Here is a 16985-nt window from a genome sequence, read left to right as displayed (position 1 = left end):
AATGCATATCTAATACCCCTGTAAGAGAGATCTACAGATGAATAACTATCATACTACTACTACTACTGCATCTGCGGCGGGCCTGTTTCGGCAGTTTTCCAAGAAGCGAACACAAAGGATCCAGCACGAGGTATATGAACTGCGTTGAATGTACGAAGTATAACATGAAATTTAACTGATATTAGTGTAATTTAATATGCCAGTTTACAATGTAAAATATTGTATATTAAGTCTGCCATTAACCACTTCTATGGCGGAATGATTAACACCAATGAGCAATAAATCACTCAATAAAAGGAAGTGCTTAAGCACCGTTGTAGTACTGTAATGCCTATTTCGCCCAGGACTTCGATTTCTCTTTGGATACAATTTGTAATATTTGTATACCGTTTACAACGGTGTTGAAACCCGCTTTGGCTTCCAACTTGCTGGGTGAAGTCGTGCATTGTCTTCTCACTGGTAGCGCCGTTCGTGCACGTGTTCCGCTACAGTACGAACTCTGAGACTGTCTAGCGACAATTCTGTGAGTAATGAACAATTTGCGTTTATATCTAGTGGGACACAAAAGAATCCACAACTTTCCAGTGCTTGTTTTGCTCATAGTGACACACCAAGCATTCTTGCACGGTAATTAGTCCGTTAAACAAGATACGTGTATTGGCCTAACAAGGTGCAACATTCCGCTGATGTCCCGTTTCGGTGGGCTTTTTTGGTTGGTATGAGCATTCACGGAACGTTCGTTATGTCGTGGTAGATGTTGAAAACTAATCGATACGGCTACTGCTCTTCACATTTTGCAATATCGTCCCGATTATGATTCGCCGAACCTGGAGGACCAGGACCACCACTTCTGTTGTGATTGCCGGTCTTGACAAACACATGTTCATGCACTTCGTAATTCGTCATTCAGACTAGTTTCATCACATTGTAAGCGGCTTCGCAACCCAACCACAGTGTGATACAATGGTGCGTTGTTGGAACACATTTCCATCAAATGAGCGTGGATTAATGTTGCGTTGTTTCAATTCAAATGTTGGAATCTAATTACCCCATTTTATCGTTGGGGTATCTCACTTTGTTTTGGTTTTTGTAGCTGCGTGCTGCGTTACTGTGAGGAATTCAGTGTGAAACAGGAGTGCTTGGTTGGTTGATTTGGGAGAGGGGACCAAACAGTGAGGTCTTCAGTTCCATCGGATTAGGGAAGGATGGGGAAGGAAATCGGCCGTGCCCTTTCAAAGGAACCGTCCCGGCATTTGCCTTAAGCGAAAAACCTAAATAAGGACGGCAGGACGCGGGTTTGAACCGTAGTACCCCCGAATGTGAGTCCAGTGAGATAACCACTGTACCGCCTCGCTCGGTAATGTGTAGCAGGACTGCACCTATGCACCTGAAAAAAGAATTACTTAACTTTACTTTTCAGATACGATAATTAAGACTTTGGCCAACCATCGTACGTGCTGGTCTCTAGACAGATGGTAGCTGGTGCATCATCCTAGAGCTTGTGGTTCCTATGGTCGTTAAGAAATATACTGCCGGAAAAAAGGACACTCTTATAGAAACTTCCTGGCAGATTAAAACTGTGTGCCCGACCGAGACTCGAACTCGGGACCTTTGCCTTTCGCGGGCAAGTGCTCTGCTTTTGGTAGAGCACTTGCCCGCGAAAGGCAAAGGTCCCGAGTACGAGTCTCGGTCGGGCACACAGTTTTAATCTGCGAGGAAGTTTCATAGCAGCGCACACTCCGCTGCAGAGTGAAAATCTCATTCTGGAAACCCTTTTAGAAGTTTTCAGTTCACTTATGAGTTACTATACAACAGTGCACATGGAGTACTTGAAATGATTACATTTACAAATCACTAGCGCAAGCTGTTCTGAGATATCAGGTATCGAACCATGCTAAACATCCCATATTAACATGTGCTGTAGCCTCCACGGGCGGCAGTGTAAGCGCTGGTTCTGGCGTCCTGTCGTACAGATGGCGAATAATGGCCTGGGATACGTTATGCCACGCCTGCTTGACCGGTTCACGTAGTTCTGGAAGAATGTTTGGTTGACGAGTCCCACGCGTCTCATCTGTTCCAGTATATCCCACACATACTCTATTGGAGACGAGTCTGGAGATGGTGCTGACCAGGGAAATTGTCGCACGTCTTGCTGAGCCCGTTGAGTTTCGCGGTTAGTGTGTGGTCGAGCATTATCCTGTTGGAACAACACATCACCTTCTTCGTCAGGTTACCTCCATTCGGAGGCTGTTGCACTCAGCGACCGTTATTTTTATTTGAAAATAATAGATTTCAGCTATCAGTCGTCCTTTGGAATTTTCATTGGCAGATCTAGATTTCAGCTAGAAACTAGCAATTCTCAATGCACTATCCGTTTTTGGGCAATACATGTAATGCTTGTTGGTTGGGCTTTGTACACAGTTGATTGAATACTCAGTGAATATTCAGTGAACTGTGTACAAAGCCAGACGAACAAGCATGACATGTATTGACCAAAAACGGATAGTGCATTAAGAATGGCTAGTTTCTAGCTGAAATCTAGATCTGCCAATAAAAATTCCGAAGGACAACTGATAGCTGAAATCTATTATTTACACATCACCTTCTTGTTGCAAGAACGGCAAAAGAACGGGTCTAACAACTTTCTGCACATACCGAGCGCTGGTTAGCGTCCGCTTCAGAAACACCTAAGGTGAACGTAGCACTCCAGACTCTAAGGCCTGGGGTTGGGAAAGTGTGTCTTGGAATGCACTCCAAGAGACAGCGCTCAGCAGATCTACGTTGTACGTGCAAACGAGCACTATTTTCGTGCAAGTAGAATCAAGTATTATCGCTGAAGACCACGGTGCGCCGTTCCATCCCTCAAGTGAAGCTCTGATGGCACCAGTCGAGCTGTGCATGTCGATGCTGTGACGTGAGCGGAAGACGGCCAAGAGGTGTGCGTGCCCATACTCTCACTGCTAATAGTTTCCAACAGTTTGTGTTGACAAGTCTGAGCTCACAAGCCTCTCTTATCTGTGCTGTGGTAGTCGTACGATCTGCCACTGCTGCCCTTACAATACGATGAGCCTGACGGGCGTCTGTGATGCGTGGACATCCAGAACCTCCTCTGTGAGTGTGGGAATGATCACGTGACCACTGATACCAGCATCCACGTCCACCTAGTGTGACTGAACCGTGAATTTAGACTTTAAAAAATCTTTTCTTAAAGAATTTACTTTATTTACTAGCGATTCATCAAGGACATTAACATATTTAATCACACTAGGTGAGCGTGGAACTAGTTGCCAGGAAGTAACTGATGGAAGATGAAATTACTTTTAACAAATGTGAATTTTATTCCTAAAAGCTTTCTCAAAAACAGAGTTACAATTATAAGCAGAAAAGCACCTTCCAAATATCAAGTTACAATTTTATTTAGAGGCAGAAAGAATAATATTAACAGTACGAGCTTTGGGGCTGAGAAGCTTGCCGGTTCCCTTTCAACACGGCCGTAGTCATGACCGCTCACAACAACCTCTGAAAGAGTACACTGGTGCAGATCTGCAACACACCAGATTACTTTAAACTAAAAGGTTTTTAACAATTCACACAAACACGTAAACTATGCACCCCGTAAGACGGATGGAAATGGTAGAACACTCAAATTATTTGCCACCGAAAGAGCAATTTTTTTTAAAAAGGTCTCTTACGGTGGAAGGGTGGCAATCTTATAACCTAAAATGACTATTTAAATAAAACCCATAAAATGCAGACTTACATAAAATGTACAACATGCTTTACATTACACATATACTGTGGTGTCACCGCCAGACACCAAACTTGCTACGTGGTAGCCTTTAAATCGGCCGCGGTCCGTTAATATACGTCGGACCCGCGTGTCGCCACTATCAGTGATTGCAGAAACGAGCTCCGCCACACGGCAGGTCTAGAGAGACTTCCTAGCACTCGCCCCAGTTGTACAACCGACTTTGCTAGCGATGGTTCACTGACAAAATACGCTCTCATTTGCCGAGACGATAGTTAGCATAGCCTTCAGCTACGTCATTTGCTACGACCTAGCAAGGCGTCATTATCATTTGCTATTTATCTTGTGATGCATGTACCGTCAAGAGCTATGTTCACCAATTATGGATTAAAGTTAAGTATTCCAACAGCTACGACCTTTTTTGCTAAAGTCTAACTTCCTTAAATGCTCCAGACCTCACGCCAGCCTGCGTGAGCTTAAACGCGTGCCTTTCGGCTTCCTCAGAGTGGCTTGGTTGTCTTGCCAAGTCACAACATATACCACCTCGCAAGACAGGCAAGATAAAAACATATTTAAAGAATTCAACCTTTAAGCAATAAATTCGTTAACACCGAATCCGACAAACATGACAGAGGCAGCTGTTAACGTACGGCAGATCGACAGACAGACACTAACTGCCTAACAAATGTGGACGAGAGACAGACGAGCAAGCTGGGGACGAGAGACTGACCAAGAAAACAAGTAGAATTTAACAAGTACATGAACAGCATATCTCCAGTCACTTAACTTCTAATAAACTGCGATTCCTGGCGAAAACCTGGCGCAGCAGCCCCAAAACGCTCTCCCGATCCGTCCGCTGCCAGCCGCTTCAACGGACGCAGGAAGGCGCGCCGATCTCCCATCTCACGGCGTCGCAGCTCGTCCCGGCCAGACCGCTGTCGTGGGTTGACTCCTGTTGCTCTCTTGTCGGCCTCGAAGCCACTACGCCTCGCTATACGGCGCGGTCCACTGGACTCACGTGGCGACCTCACATGCGCCGACGCTCCAGGCGGTCTAGTCGTGTCCCAGTGCGCGACCGACCAACCGATCGATCCAACTGCCAATGCCCATTGTCTGAGCAAACTCGTGCAGACTGGCGGTCTAACACATACTAGCACTCCGGACGACCGACAGACACTAACCGCCTCACCAATGCGGACCAGAGACAGACCCAGACTAACTTGGCTGACCAACTTACCAGACTCGCCCAGACTGACTGACCAACTGCTTCCAACTGACTGACTCAGACTCCCTCTAGTCTGACAGACTAACTAACTGCCGAGCTGATAGCGCCCCTTAAATGCACGTGAACAGGCAGTCTTTCCGCCTTCCCACCAGAGGGAGACACCAAAGCTGCGATTGTCACAGCGGCGCCACCGCCAGAAATGGAGGGCGATTGCTTCACACAACGCGCTGCGGCGCGCTCTTCAAAACAGCAACTTTTACCACGGCTCAGTTCTCTGAAAGGGCCATCCAGCCACCTGGGAGATCACAATTTGACCCCTTTGAAACGCGCTCATAGCTGTAGGTAGCAGGATTGCCTTTTTAGTAGCTTGGTTACCTGCTTGCTTCACCCGTTTCCACTACACAGAGGCTTCGTGCTGTGGGCATTCCCTATTACGGAGGAGACAAAACTGGCATTCTGGTAGCTACTCCACTATGCTATCCACTATATCTCAGGTGGCATATGAAGTCACTGGGTCCGACGTCGTCTTTCCAGATGTACTATTTTTTTCGTGCATTGTATTTGCTTATGCCCATCACGACGTGCTCTGCACTTGATACATCAGTGCTTGAGATAGCATGCATATGCTCATCTTTCAGACACTTTGCAGCCGGCACCGACCCATAGATCCCGTAGGCCTAACTCTGCTGCTATGTACTCTTGTAGTCCTACCCTACAGCTTCCTCGTTGTCTGTGTTGCAGCACGCGTCGCTGTACGTGGCGACGGACGAGCGCGTGCGGCAGCTGCTGCTGGCCGACTGCGGCCGTCGCCATTCCAACTGCCTGCAGTGCGTCACCGACCCATACTGCGGCTGGGACCGCCGAGACGGCGTCTGCAGACTGTACGCCCCTGGGTGAGTCACGGCATCTCTCCACTTTTTATTGTAGGATCACAGGAAAGTATTATTGATTACCCAGTTTCGACTATCACAAAGATTCATCTTTAGATCCATCAGACAAAAAAAAAAAAGTCTTGCTTGGAAACGAACCGGGAACAACTCATGGTTGACGACAGCATGGTCTGTTGTACTCTTCACCCTCAAGCTTTCATTCAGTACTACTCGGTTCCATCTCCGGTTTGTTTTCCAGCAGCGTTATTTGTATGCTGATAGTGATATATAGCGGAGTGCATAGATTTACTGATGGCAATTTGGCCGACATGCACCCCGTGTATGGATTCATTGAATGCAATGGAAACATGTTACAACGACATATTGCTGAGCAACTGCAATCACATCATAGTACTATTCCATTTGCATATGTTTTGTGTTATAGGTCTAGCTGATTGCATAGAACGGGTTTTTCACTGTTGTGAAGACATTTTCACACACAAATGTAATGGGGATAATGAACCGAATAAATAATAATACCTGTTGGCTTTCGTCTCTGGATCTGCTTCCGAAATTTGCTTGATAATTTTTCCAAAATTTCACCAGCACCAGGAAATCATTAAAGAAACGGCGACTGAAGATCCCTAGACGAAAGCCAACAGGCAAAGCGACAAAATGTGGGCACGAGGGCTTCAACAATTTTATAAACCGTAATTACATGAATACTCTTTAATGGTCTTGCGGTCATCATTTTTTCCTTATACCGAAATACTCGGGAAGCATCCACGAACAACCCCCGAAAGTTTGTCGGTGGAGGGGGGGCTTCATATTGAATACAGGGTAATTTTGATAAATGTGGACAATTTGCACGAAACGATTCGTTGGACGAGCATTGTTATTTAGCCATGAGCTGAAGTGATCCTAATTTATTGTGAGATGTAGGCTGACGAAGGTGAGCAGTAGCCCCCTGGACGGAGCCAGTTTATGGTGCTGATCCGAAGTCAGGTCTGTAACAGTAGGGAGCTGTAGATCTGGTCGCAGGTTTTTCAATATTGCTTCACCCAGGACGTCCAGTTGATGGTGGGGGTTAGTTGGGACGTGGGTCATCTCTTCAGAACCTCTGGTCATGACTTCTTGCCGTTCTTCAATGTCATAGAGTCATATTCCTCTTGGGTTGTTGCGCCAACCGCAATGTTTCACAGTTAGGTCGCCACGCATTAGGATCTTGTTAAATCGGTCAAAAAGACTCGTGAGATCTTGTTCGTCGAACTGACGTTGCGAGCTTAAGTATGCAGACACCATCGTGACAGTGTCATGAAAAGTGTAGACATTCACTGCTGTTGCCTCAAGAGACGTGAATTGAGGAAGTGTTTGTGGTACGTGCGTGATGGCTTTGTGAAGAAATATGGCCTTGCCACCACCCGGTCATTGCCTCCGTCTGTCCTGTAACAAACCATGTTCAGAAGCTCAAATTTTTGAATTGGTCGCAATGGAGTTTCCGTCCAAAACAGGATGTCCACCTTGTATCGAATGAGAAAATGTTCCTGTTCATGCTAACATCATTGGCATTAAATGTGCAAAGTGTGGGGCCTTGTAGCTACGAAGGTCTATGGGCCATTATTGGGGGCAGAGATCCTCATAGCACTTTCTGAGAGGATGAGTAGTTTTTAGAGAGTGCCCCCTGCATCTTTAAATTTCTAGTAAGTGTCCTTACGGATGGTAAAAACGCCCTTCTGGTTCAGTGATGTTCTGAATTCCGATATTCTTGAGAACATCTGAACGATGTGGCTAGTGTCGGACGATTCCTGTGCTGAAGGTGTGGTGGTAGGTGAGTTGCGGCCGCTAGTTCGTGCTGAAGATCGACCAGTATGTTCTGCTGATGTTATCCTCTTCGGCAATGCAGGAAAGTGGTTATGATTGTCCCCTTTTGGTGGCAGAGGAGCAGTAGCTGGTTGTTGTTGGCGTGCTTGAGCTGCTTGTTCTTCTGCAGTGTACGTCCTGAGCGCCTGTTGAATAGTGGGACACCCCCTCCATGTGGTGGAATGGATGCCTCCGCAGTTCACACACTTAGGCTTCTGCGTTGTTGGCTTAGTGCAGGATTTGGACGGCTGGTGGCAGGCACATTTGACGCATCTGAGCGGTACTGAGCCATAGTTGGCTGTACGGACGACGCGTTAGCAACACTTGTGGTTGTGGTGGTCCATCCTTCGGACGATATTTTTCGACCTGGATCGTGGTGTACATGATTTGGCGAACGTCATATATCGAGTCGTTAGTTGGTCCAGGTGGAAGTGTAACGCGGTAGACAAGGTTGCGCTTTTAGCTTGTTGGTTCGTTCATCACGTGACTTGAATTGATGAACGGAAACCACGATGAATCCCACGGTTTGATGGTCCCTTTTAACTCCCTCAGCGGTTATGTTAGCTGACAAGTACTTAAAAACAACTTTCATTCATTTCTCTGTTGGTGAACGTTGAGTGAAAAACACAATTTTGGAAGTCCTGAAGGAATCGTAGTCCAGCACATTGATTTGCCAGAGTATCAGACTGATACTTGATTGTATCGCACTTGAATATCACCTTGATAGGTCCAATAACGCGTCTCGTCAATTCCGAGTTCAGTGTCAGGTAGCGCTCTGTCTACTGAACTATGATCGGAGATATTTTATTGGTTTGTGTAGATGGTTATTGTGACGTTGGAGGTGCAGATACTTGAGACGTTGTATCGCCAGTAGGGGGGCTGGCGACTTCCATTAGTTCCATATCCGTCTGCAGTGGTGTGAATTGGTTTGACATTGGAAGTGAGGTTTTGTCGCTTAGATACGTATTCTAGCTGTTGGGGATTTTTACTTTTCCAGGCGGCTTTCTTCCGGCGGAAAAATTGGAAAGATTGTTTTATTTCGGTCGTCCCGGTGACCCTCGTCGTCCGTCGACTGGTGGGCAGCGGGCGAGTCTAATACCGGTGTGTGGTTCTGCAGTGCCTCCTCCCCAGAAGAGTCTGCGTCGTCACGTTCAGGTGCAGTTTTCCTGCGATGGGCGACCCTGTCTCTGGCGGGCTGGTCATGTCGTTGGCGGTCTTCAATAGTGTTTTTTCTGTCGTCCGTGGGAGGTGGGATGTTCACAGAGAATGGGTCATAGGTTGTAAGAATTGGTCCTGCCCACAGGACCGTAGCTTGCCTTGTCAAAAATCGGGACCTTGGCCCAAGAGGACGTGAGATTGTCGCGTTCGAGTGGGACGTGGTCCTCTTTCATCCCCCACTCTTGCAGTACCTGCGTTCGTCGAGTCCTCTCTCTGATTTGCCTCGGCTGTCCGCGATCTGCTGTCTCTTTGCCGCGACATTCCACACTCGACTGACAGCGGAACGTAGTGAGGACCACTGGTCTCTAAGCAACACCAAGCGATGCATACGTTCAGATGTGCCATCCTGCGACCTAACAGCGTCACAGAGAGCTCAAATGCGGTCTTACACTGCCTGCACATCCAGGAATGGGCTCCGCATGCAAGATTTCTTTCAGGTGTTTCCACAGGTAGAAGTCTAAAGACTTGACGTTGGTCGATGAAGCAGTTCATGTGACTGGATCATTTCATCCGATCCAAAGCCCAGGGTAAACGCTGTCGAGATGCCTCTGCAGGGAAATGCAGAAATGAACTGGAGCACCGTCACGTAGTATCATTATTCGTTGAAATAACAGAGGCACGTCTTCCAGCAGGAGAGGCAGGGTCATCCACAGCAAGTGCAGATATGCCCCATCCGTCAGTTGTTGCAGAAGACAGACTGCTACCATGAGGTTATCGCAAATAATCCTGACCCACACATTGAGGCTGGACCAGTGGTGATGGCTCACTGCCACCAAACCATGAAAATTTTCTGTAGCTGAGAGACGGGGGTGGTGAAGGTTGATGTGGTGGCGTATACAGCGAATCAGCGACTAAACAGTGATCATGGATCCAAGTCTGTAGATAATAAAGCCTGCGCGTGTTGTGATACGAGCAGTGGCAGTTGCATGGAAAATATCGCACATGATCGTCTGCCTTACCCTATTCTGGCGGACCACCTGCCTGGTGCACAGAGAGCTTAAATGCGGTCTTACACTGCCTGCACATCCAAGAATGGGCTCCGCATGCAAGATTTCTTTCAGGTGTTTCCACAGGTAGAAGTCTAAAGACTTGACGTCGGTCGATGAAGCAGTTCATGTGACTGGATCCTTTCACCCGATCCAAAGCCCAGGGTAAACGCTGTCGAGATGCCTCTGCAGGGAATAGCCTACAGTGTTCAGTACCAGATCCTCCAAGCCCTGTGTATAAACCAGGCAGGCCCACCTTTCATGGTCACCCATTCAAGTAAACTAGCCTCCCCCACACAAATAACGAAACACTGTTGAAAACAATTTATGGTACGGTTGCTGTCAGCGGGGATACTTTTCCCGGTCCATTCATGCTGCCACTCGCCTATTGCCATTTGCCTGTCCATACGTAATGGTCACGTCGGTCAATTCCTTGTTGGTCCGTCGTTTCTCAGCGCTGCGCTACACGACACACTTCTGCACCAAAGTGAGTTGGCAACAGCACTGAATCGAACGCCCACTTGTATCATTATTTGAGTTATTTGAGTGCGCTGCAGTCATTGACAACATTACTGCAGTCTTGAGAGTGAAGCTAAAACACAAGTAAGACAGAACATTCCCACTAGCCTGGTGTGCTCACATGTGTGCTTTCGATCACTGGAATTTTCATGGTCAAAGATCTTCTATCTCCACTATCAAGTGGATGTACGACCCTCGGAACGCATTTCTGGCGGTACCTCCATATGAAATGTCATTGCTGATTATCCTCTCAGGGATCGCTTCTTGCTGTTTATTTCTATTTAGCAAAATTGTCCTGTATATAGGATGTAGCAGCTCGACACCGACAAACTTCGAGGGTTTATAGAGGATTTTACTACAGTAGCGGACAGCAGCGGTGTTGTCGTGAAAGGAGTGGACACCTTTGAGCCATCTAACGTCTTGAATGTTATCAAACAGGCACATTACTAGAATATGCCGGTTGTGGGCCGTTGGCGTATAAACTTTCATTTGCTGCCATAGGGATGGCCTAGATTAAGCATCTTCCATGTAACTTCAAAGTGCAGTATCGTCGTTGGCTGACTTACCGAGCACCGGTTCGTGTCGGCAACTTATTCCTCTAGAAATCCTCTGCAACCCCTGTAAGTTTATCGGTTTTGGATTTTACACCCTGCGTGCTGAAGCATACACTATAGCTGAAAAGATGAAGTAAACAAACTGGTCACGTGATGTAAAACGTTATAGACGACAGCAGTTTACCGCCAGATTATTACCTCACACACAAAATAACGTGTGGACGATATAAAGGAAGGACACGGATAAAATCCATCGTGTAACGGATATCACTGCACATATTTTTATAATTGGTACCTGAGTATGCACACACATCAGTCTGTTGGTTGTTCTTTCCCTGCGTCGAATAGCCTTCCGACAAAAACGTCACAAACGTTACGACCTGATGTCTCCTGCATGAACATAACTGCACCACTAAGTGGACTATGATGCCATTCTAGACTAACCAATTAGTATACAAGAGTGCAAACTTCAACGTCTTCAGGAGAAAGTAAGCGTTAATGTCTTGCTGTTGCAACATGTTCTTGGAGATACTACCCAACCTAAAAGAATACTAGGTGTAATAGCTATAATTATTAGTCTGCAAATGATGTAAATACTGACCTCAAATGAAGTAAATACTGACCTCAATCAGCAGTAGAAATATCTGCAATTATAACCGTTACACCCGTTGTATGCCGTGGACAGATTGTCTTTTATCGAAATTGTCCAATACTCAGGGAATGGGTGTAGGGAACCAGATGCAGAAATTTTACATCGGCGGTCTTGGCAATGTCGTAGGGGAAGTGGTTTGCTATTGTGTTCCCCCGACTTGCTATAGACTGTCAAGTGTGTATCTGTGCTGTGTGGATGACTGAAGAGTGTTTATAAAGTGTGGTGCCGGGTTTGTTCACTTGAAGAACAGGGAGAGGGCGAAACGCGTTGCCAGCACATAGCCTACTCAAAGGGGACCGCCGAGCTTGACTTCTCTGTCAGACTGACGGATCACCACCAAGAGCGTCAAATGGCCCCACTTGATGCGACGCTGAAGAAATGTTTGCAATTTAATCCAGCACGCTGGCGCGATAACACAGGTGATAGCAACTTTACGCCACCACTTCTCCTTCCCTTGCTAGTCAATACTGGCAGTGGAAGTTTTCCATCAACAAGATTCGAACTGGCTCACTTGAGAGTCGAGCACCACCGCACAGGCGTACGTTAGCGAACTATTAACTTCGTAGTATCATATTTGCGTTTCGTTGTTCTTACATCACGCGTCTATCATATTGTTTCATCTACAGACGTAAAATTCAGTTTCCTCCTTTTTTCCTCGCAGAGGCTTTTATGAACTAAGATTTTTACAAAATCCAGCCTTTCCCATGAGTTACATTGCCAATATGCGACATTTTTGTACTCACTGTGGTGCCTCAACCATTAAGCACTCTCTTCGCTGTCTCTCGGTTTTATGTCTTCGTATCCTTAGCGAAAAGTCCTTATGCGACTAGGAACATTCTGTTTTACATCTTCCATGTCTGGCCCATTTGTTGCAGCATTTCAATACCATCTTCGTCTGTATATCAGGGTGTTATGTCTTCCAACGATTCAGCAGGACAGGCAATCATGTGACCAGAAAATTGAAGTGTGTGTATGTGTGTGCGCGCGGCGCGTGTGCGTGCATGTGTTTGTGTGTAATGCTGTGTACATCTCTTCAAATTAAGAGACTCCTTCTTGTTATCCCCAGAAATATTATCTTCTTTTAAAACAGTCAACAGCCATAGTATGACGCATTGTTTTCGATGTCACAACTACCCAAGAAACTTCCACCATAACTAAAAACGGCAACATTTCGCATTCACCGTAAGCTACACGAAATTGTAGTAAACGTTAACAGTCGTCTGACGATGGACGTCTCGAACCTAGTCAGTAACGGCACTTTTTGTTTTTCATAAACAGCATTATGAGCAGTCGCTGGCCGCCGTTTTTACGTTTTATAGGAATTAACACGAGCACGACATATTGGACAAACGACCAGCACTCAAGACTGTCATCCTCTTCAGGAAGATAGATCATTAGCTGTTGCTGAGAGACGGTTGGTGTCCCTCCGACTCAGTTTTGAATAAGACTATTTGAGTGGGAGAAACGTAAGCAGTCTAATAAATTTGAGGAAAGCATTCAGTCTCTGCTACTAATATTTCGTCCGTGTATCTCCTGTCCATCCTTGTCGTGAACCAAGAAACTATCTCTTTGCTTACTCAGAAGATGGGTGGAAGATACGCAGCCAAAATATTACTAGTAGAGACTGAATTTGCTCAGCAGTTTGGCCGAAATATGTTAGACAGTTCACTGCACGGTGAATAACTTAAAACGCACGGAAAACAACTACTTGACCATAGTGCAAGATGTATGGTACTCATGTGACCATTGGTACTGCACGGGGATGAAGACACTTACGCACAAAGTCACGGAATATTAAAGTGAGGTTCGATTCCCGGCGGGGTCAGGAATTTTCTCTGCCTCGTGATGACTGGGTGTTGTGTGATGTCCTTAGGTTAGTTAGGTTTAAGTAGTTCTAAGTTCTAGGGGACTGATGACCATAGATGTTAAGTGCTCAGAGCCATTTGAACCATTAAAGTGAGGTGACTTGTAATCTAAACGGCATGAAGAGACATATTAACTTTAACTGTAAGTAACGAAATTTTGAAACAAGTACATTACCTGAGGGAAAATGTCTTACTTCGTGAACTTTGGCAATTTCTTTAATATGTGTTTATTGTGGCAAATATTTTGAAATTTAGAATCATGGTATGTAGTCGAATTAAATCAGGCGATGTTGATCAGAAATTACTTGAAGAACATCCTTCCAGTGAAGCAACTGCGGAAGCAGGGCACGAACTCATTAGCTCTATAAGAAATATAAAAATGTGTCAATGGATTATAACCATAGACAACTTGGATCTAAAAAGAGATAGTCATAAATCTTGGAGACTCCTGAAACAGCTAAATAATGATCGATCTACGACCGCGGTACACCATAACATTACAGCCAATAAAATAGCGCATCAGTTACTGCTGAACGGGAAGGCAACACACAAATCCAAAAAGTCAAAATTGCAAAGAGAAGAGCAAGAGGAGAGCAATCTCCTTACAACACCATTCAGCATGGAAGAATTACATAAGGATGTTAAATACCGTAAGAATGGAAAATCAGTTGGCTTAGATGATATACGAACAGACCAAATTAAACACTTTGGCATAACAACAAAGAAATGGATTCTGCAACTCTTTAATAATGGTGTGAGCAGATGTCAAATCCCAAAGATATGGCGGAAGAGCTGAGTGATTGCCTTGCTGAAATCTAGTAAAGAAGGGAACAATCCAAAGAATTTTAGACCAGTTTCATTACTCTGCCGTCTATATAAAGTGCTGAAAAGAATGATCTCAAATCGCCTGCTAATACCTCAACAAGCTGGATTTCATTCTGGTGAAAGCTACGCTGGACAACTGTTGAGTCTTATGCAGTTCATAGAAGATGGGTTTGAAGCTCGTAAGGTGACCGGGGTGGTATCTGTCGACTTGTCAGCGGCCTATGACAGTGTCAGCCACCAGCTACTACTACTCAAGGTACACAATATTACCAAGGACTTTAGCCTAAGTAGTTTCATGACAGGAATTCTGCAAAACCACAGGTTCTTCGTGGACTTTCAAGGGCAGCGCAGTCGACGGAGACGACAGAAAAACGCTTTCCCCAAGGAAGCGTGTTGGCTGCAATCCTATCCAACATGTATACAAACGACCAGCCTACAGCCCCCAACACTAGGAGTTTCTTATATGCTGATGACTTTGCTCTTGCCACTCAGAGCTCAGACTTTGAATCAGCGGAGTGCGTGCTCACGAATGCCCTTGCAGATCTATCAAGATACTGTAGCACACATCAGCTTAAAATGAGCTCTTCAGAGACTCAAGTGTGCACTTTTCGTTTGAGAAATAGGAAATCTGCTCGTAAGTTGACGATAGTACGGTCAAGAGTTGAGTTACAACGTTGGTGGACTGCAAAATACCTAGAAGTGACGCTGGATAGATCTCTTACTTTCAAGAGAGATGGTATGAACTGCAAGTTGAAAATTTCCACCATGAACAATCTGTTAAGAAAACTGGCTGGATCACAGTGGGGCAATCAATCTGAAACCATCCGAACCTCTGCACTTGCATTAGCCTATTCTGCAGCAGAGTACGCTAGTTCTATTTGGTATAATTCATCACATGCCAAACAGGTAGCTCTCAACGACACATGCAGAATTATAACAGATTGTTTGAAATCTACTCCTGTCGAATGGATTCACTACGTTGCAGGAATAACATCACTTCCCATTCAAAGAACAAACCCATCCCCTGTACGGGCATAGACCGCATACGCAGCGATTGAAGTCAAGGAAGAGTTTCCTTAGAACATCAAGGCTGAAAATGTCAGGGTGCAACTTTGGAGGGGTAAGACTTCCCTCCCCTCTGGTTGGAAAAGTGTTCCTGAAACTCTATCTCCAGGACATGAGGAGGAATGGATGTCCTAGAAATCTTTGAATAGGCTGAGATCAGGAGTGTGTAGCTCAAGGTCTAATCTGTAAGATGGGGCTGCAGTACATAAAACAATATTAATTGTGACTATGGAGAAGACCAGACTGTCCAACACATGCTTCAGTGTCGGCTGTGTCCAGCCTCGTGTATTCCAAAAGACCTTCATCAAGTGACAGAAAATGGACTGGAATGTAGCCAAATTTTCGTCAAATACTATATGACATGTCAACTGTGCACCAATGTATGTTTCTGACACTATAATATTAGGAAATGCGACACTAAAAGAGATAGAAGAGTTTTTCTATTTGTTGACTATGGCCGAAGTAGAAAGGATATAAAATGCAGACTGGCAATAGCAAGAAAAGCATCTCTGAGGAACAGAAATTTTTTGTAATCGAGTAGAAATTTAAATGCTAGGAAGTATTTCCTATACGTATTTGTATGGCGTGTATCCTCGTACGAAAGTAAAACAACGAAGAGAAGAGGACGATAGAAGCTTCTGAAATATGGTACCACAGAAGAATGCTGAAGAGTAGGTGGGTAGATCGAATAACTAAGAAGGAGATACTGAATCGTTGGCAAAGGGCGCAAGTTTGAGGGGATGAAAATTATAAGAGGAAGGCTTGAACACAGTAAACAGGTTGACGCAGAGACGAAGAGGCTTGCACAGAACAGACTAACATGGAGAACTGCACTGCCGTTCTTTGGACTGAAAACCCTAATAACAACATGAAGTTGACATAGTAGGGTAACTGAAAATGAAAGTATGACATTCTACAGCTCTGAGACAATAGAACGTATAGAAAGATGCTTTTCATACCTAGCTCCTACTGTGTAAAGGCTGAGCTACGCGTACTTGCGCGAAAGAGTAACGCCACGCGTGCAGCGACGCTTCAGAGGATTTCCTCGCCCGCGGTGACGTGGCTTGGCGTCCGCAGCAGACGTAAACAACTTTATTGTGCAGGCCGGCACGTCCGCACGGGCGAGCGTATCAGGAATTTCTGATCTCATGAATAAATTTTCATATGAATGGCTGACAGTAAAAGGCGCTGGGCGCGTCAAGCGCTGGACGCGTCTTTGTCTCAGCGCTCGTAAAAAAATGGGAGTGAAGTGCGCCTGGATGAAAGCTGGACGCGTCCCGCTGGCGTTACGCTGACGTCTACTTCAGAGCCCTCTGCGGAAGTCGCTGGCGTGTTGAAAGCAACCTCACGATGTTTATTTCTGTTGTAGGCGGCGCTTAACTGTCGTAGCAGCGGACAGCAATGAATACAGTGAGTTTCCGAAACGAATATTCTCTTTGATGTGCTTTAATAACGACAACACGAATAACGAAAAACAGGAATTTTTGCCCCATAATACTCTTCAGCATAAAATGAGAAAGACTATTACTAGTATTATACCTTCTCCGACGCTGTAAACAAACAGTAGCACATTTTCCATTCAGAACGATTCACAGGAAG

The 16985-nt window shown here is 45.5% G+C and overlaps 1 protein-coding gene across 3 annotated transcripts in view; it reads left to right on the top strand.

The window, feature by feature from the left end:
* LOC126094458 (semaphorin-2A-like) overlaps positions 1 to 16985 on the top strand; it is an 816626-nt gene that overhangs the window by 764688 nt on the left and 34953 nt on the right. For all 3 annotated transcript variants that reach the window (XM_049908840.1, XM_049908839.1, XM_049908838.1), the window contains one exon: positions 5715 to 5866. In XM_049908840.1, the coding sequence (XP_049764797.1) occupies positions 5715 to 5866 (152 nt within the window). The remainder of the gene's footprint in view (positions 1 to 5714; positions 5867 to 16985) is intronic.

Source organism: Schistocerca cancellata, chromosome 8 (assembly GCF_023864275.1).
Source record: "Schistocerca cancellata isolate TAMUIC-IGC-003103 chromosome 8, iqSchCanc2.1, whole genome shotgun sequence".
Lineage (NCBI taxonomy): Eukaryota > Metazoa > Arthropoda > Insecta > Orthoptera > Acrididae > Schistocerca > Schistocerca cancellata.
Note: the sequence above shows the minus strand (reverse complement) of the source record. Positions and strands in the feature narration are given on the sequence as shown.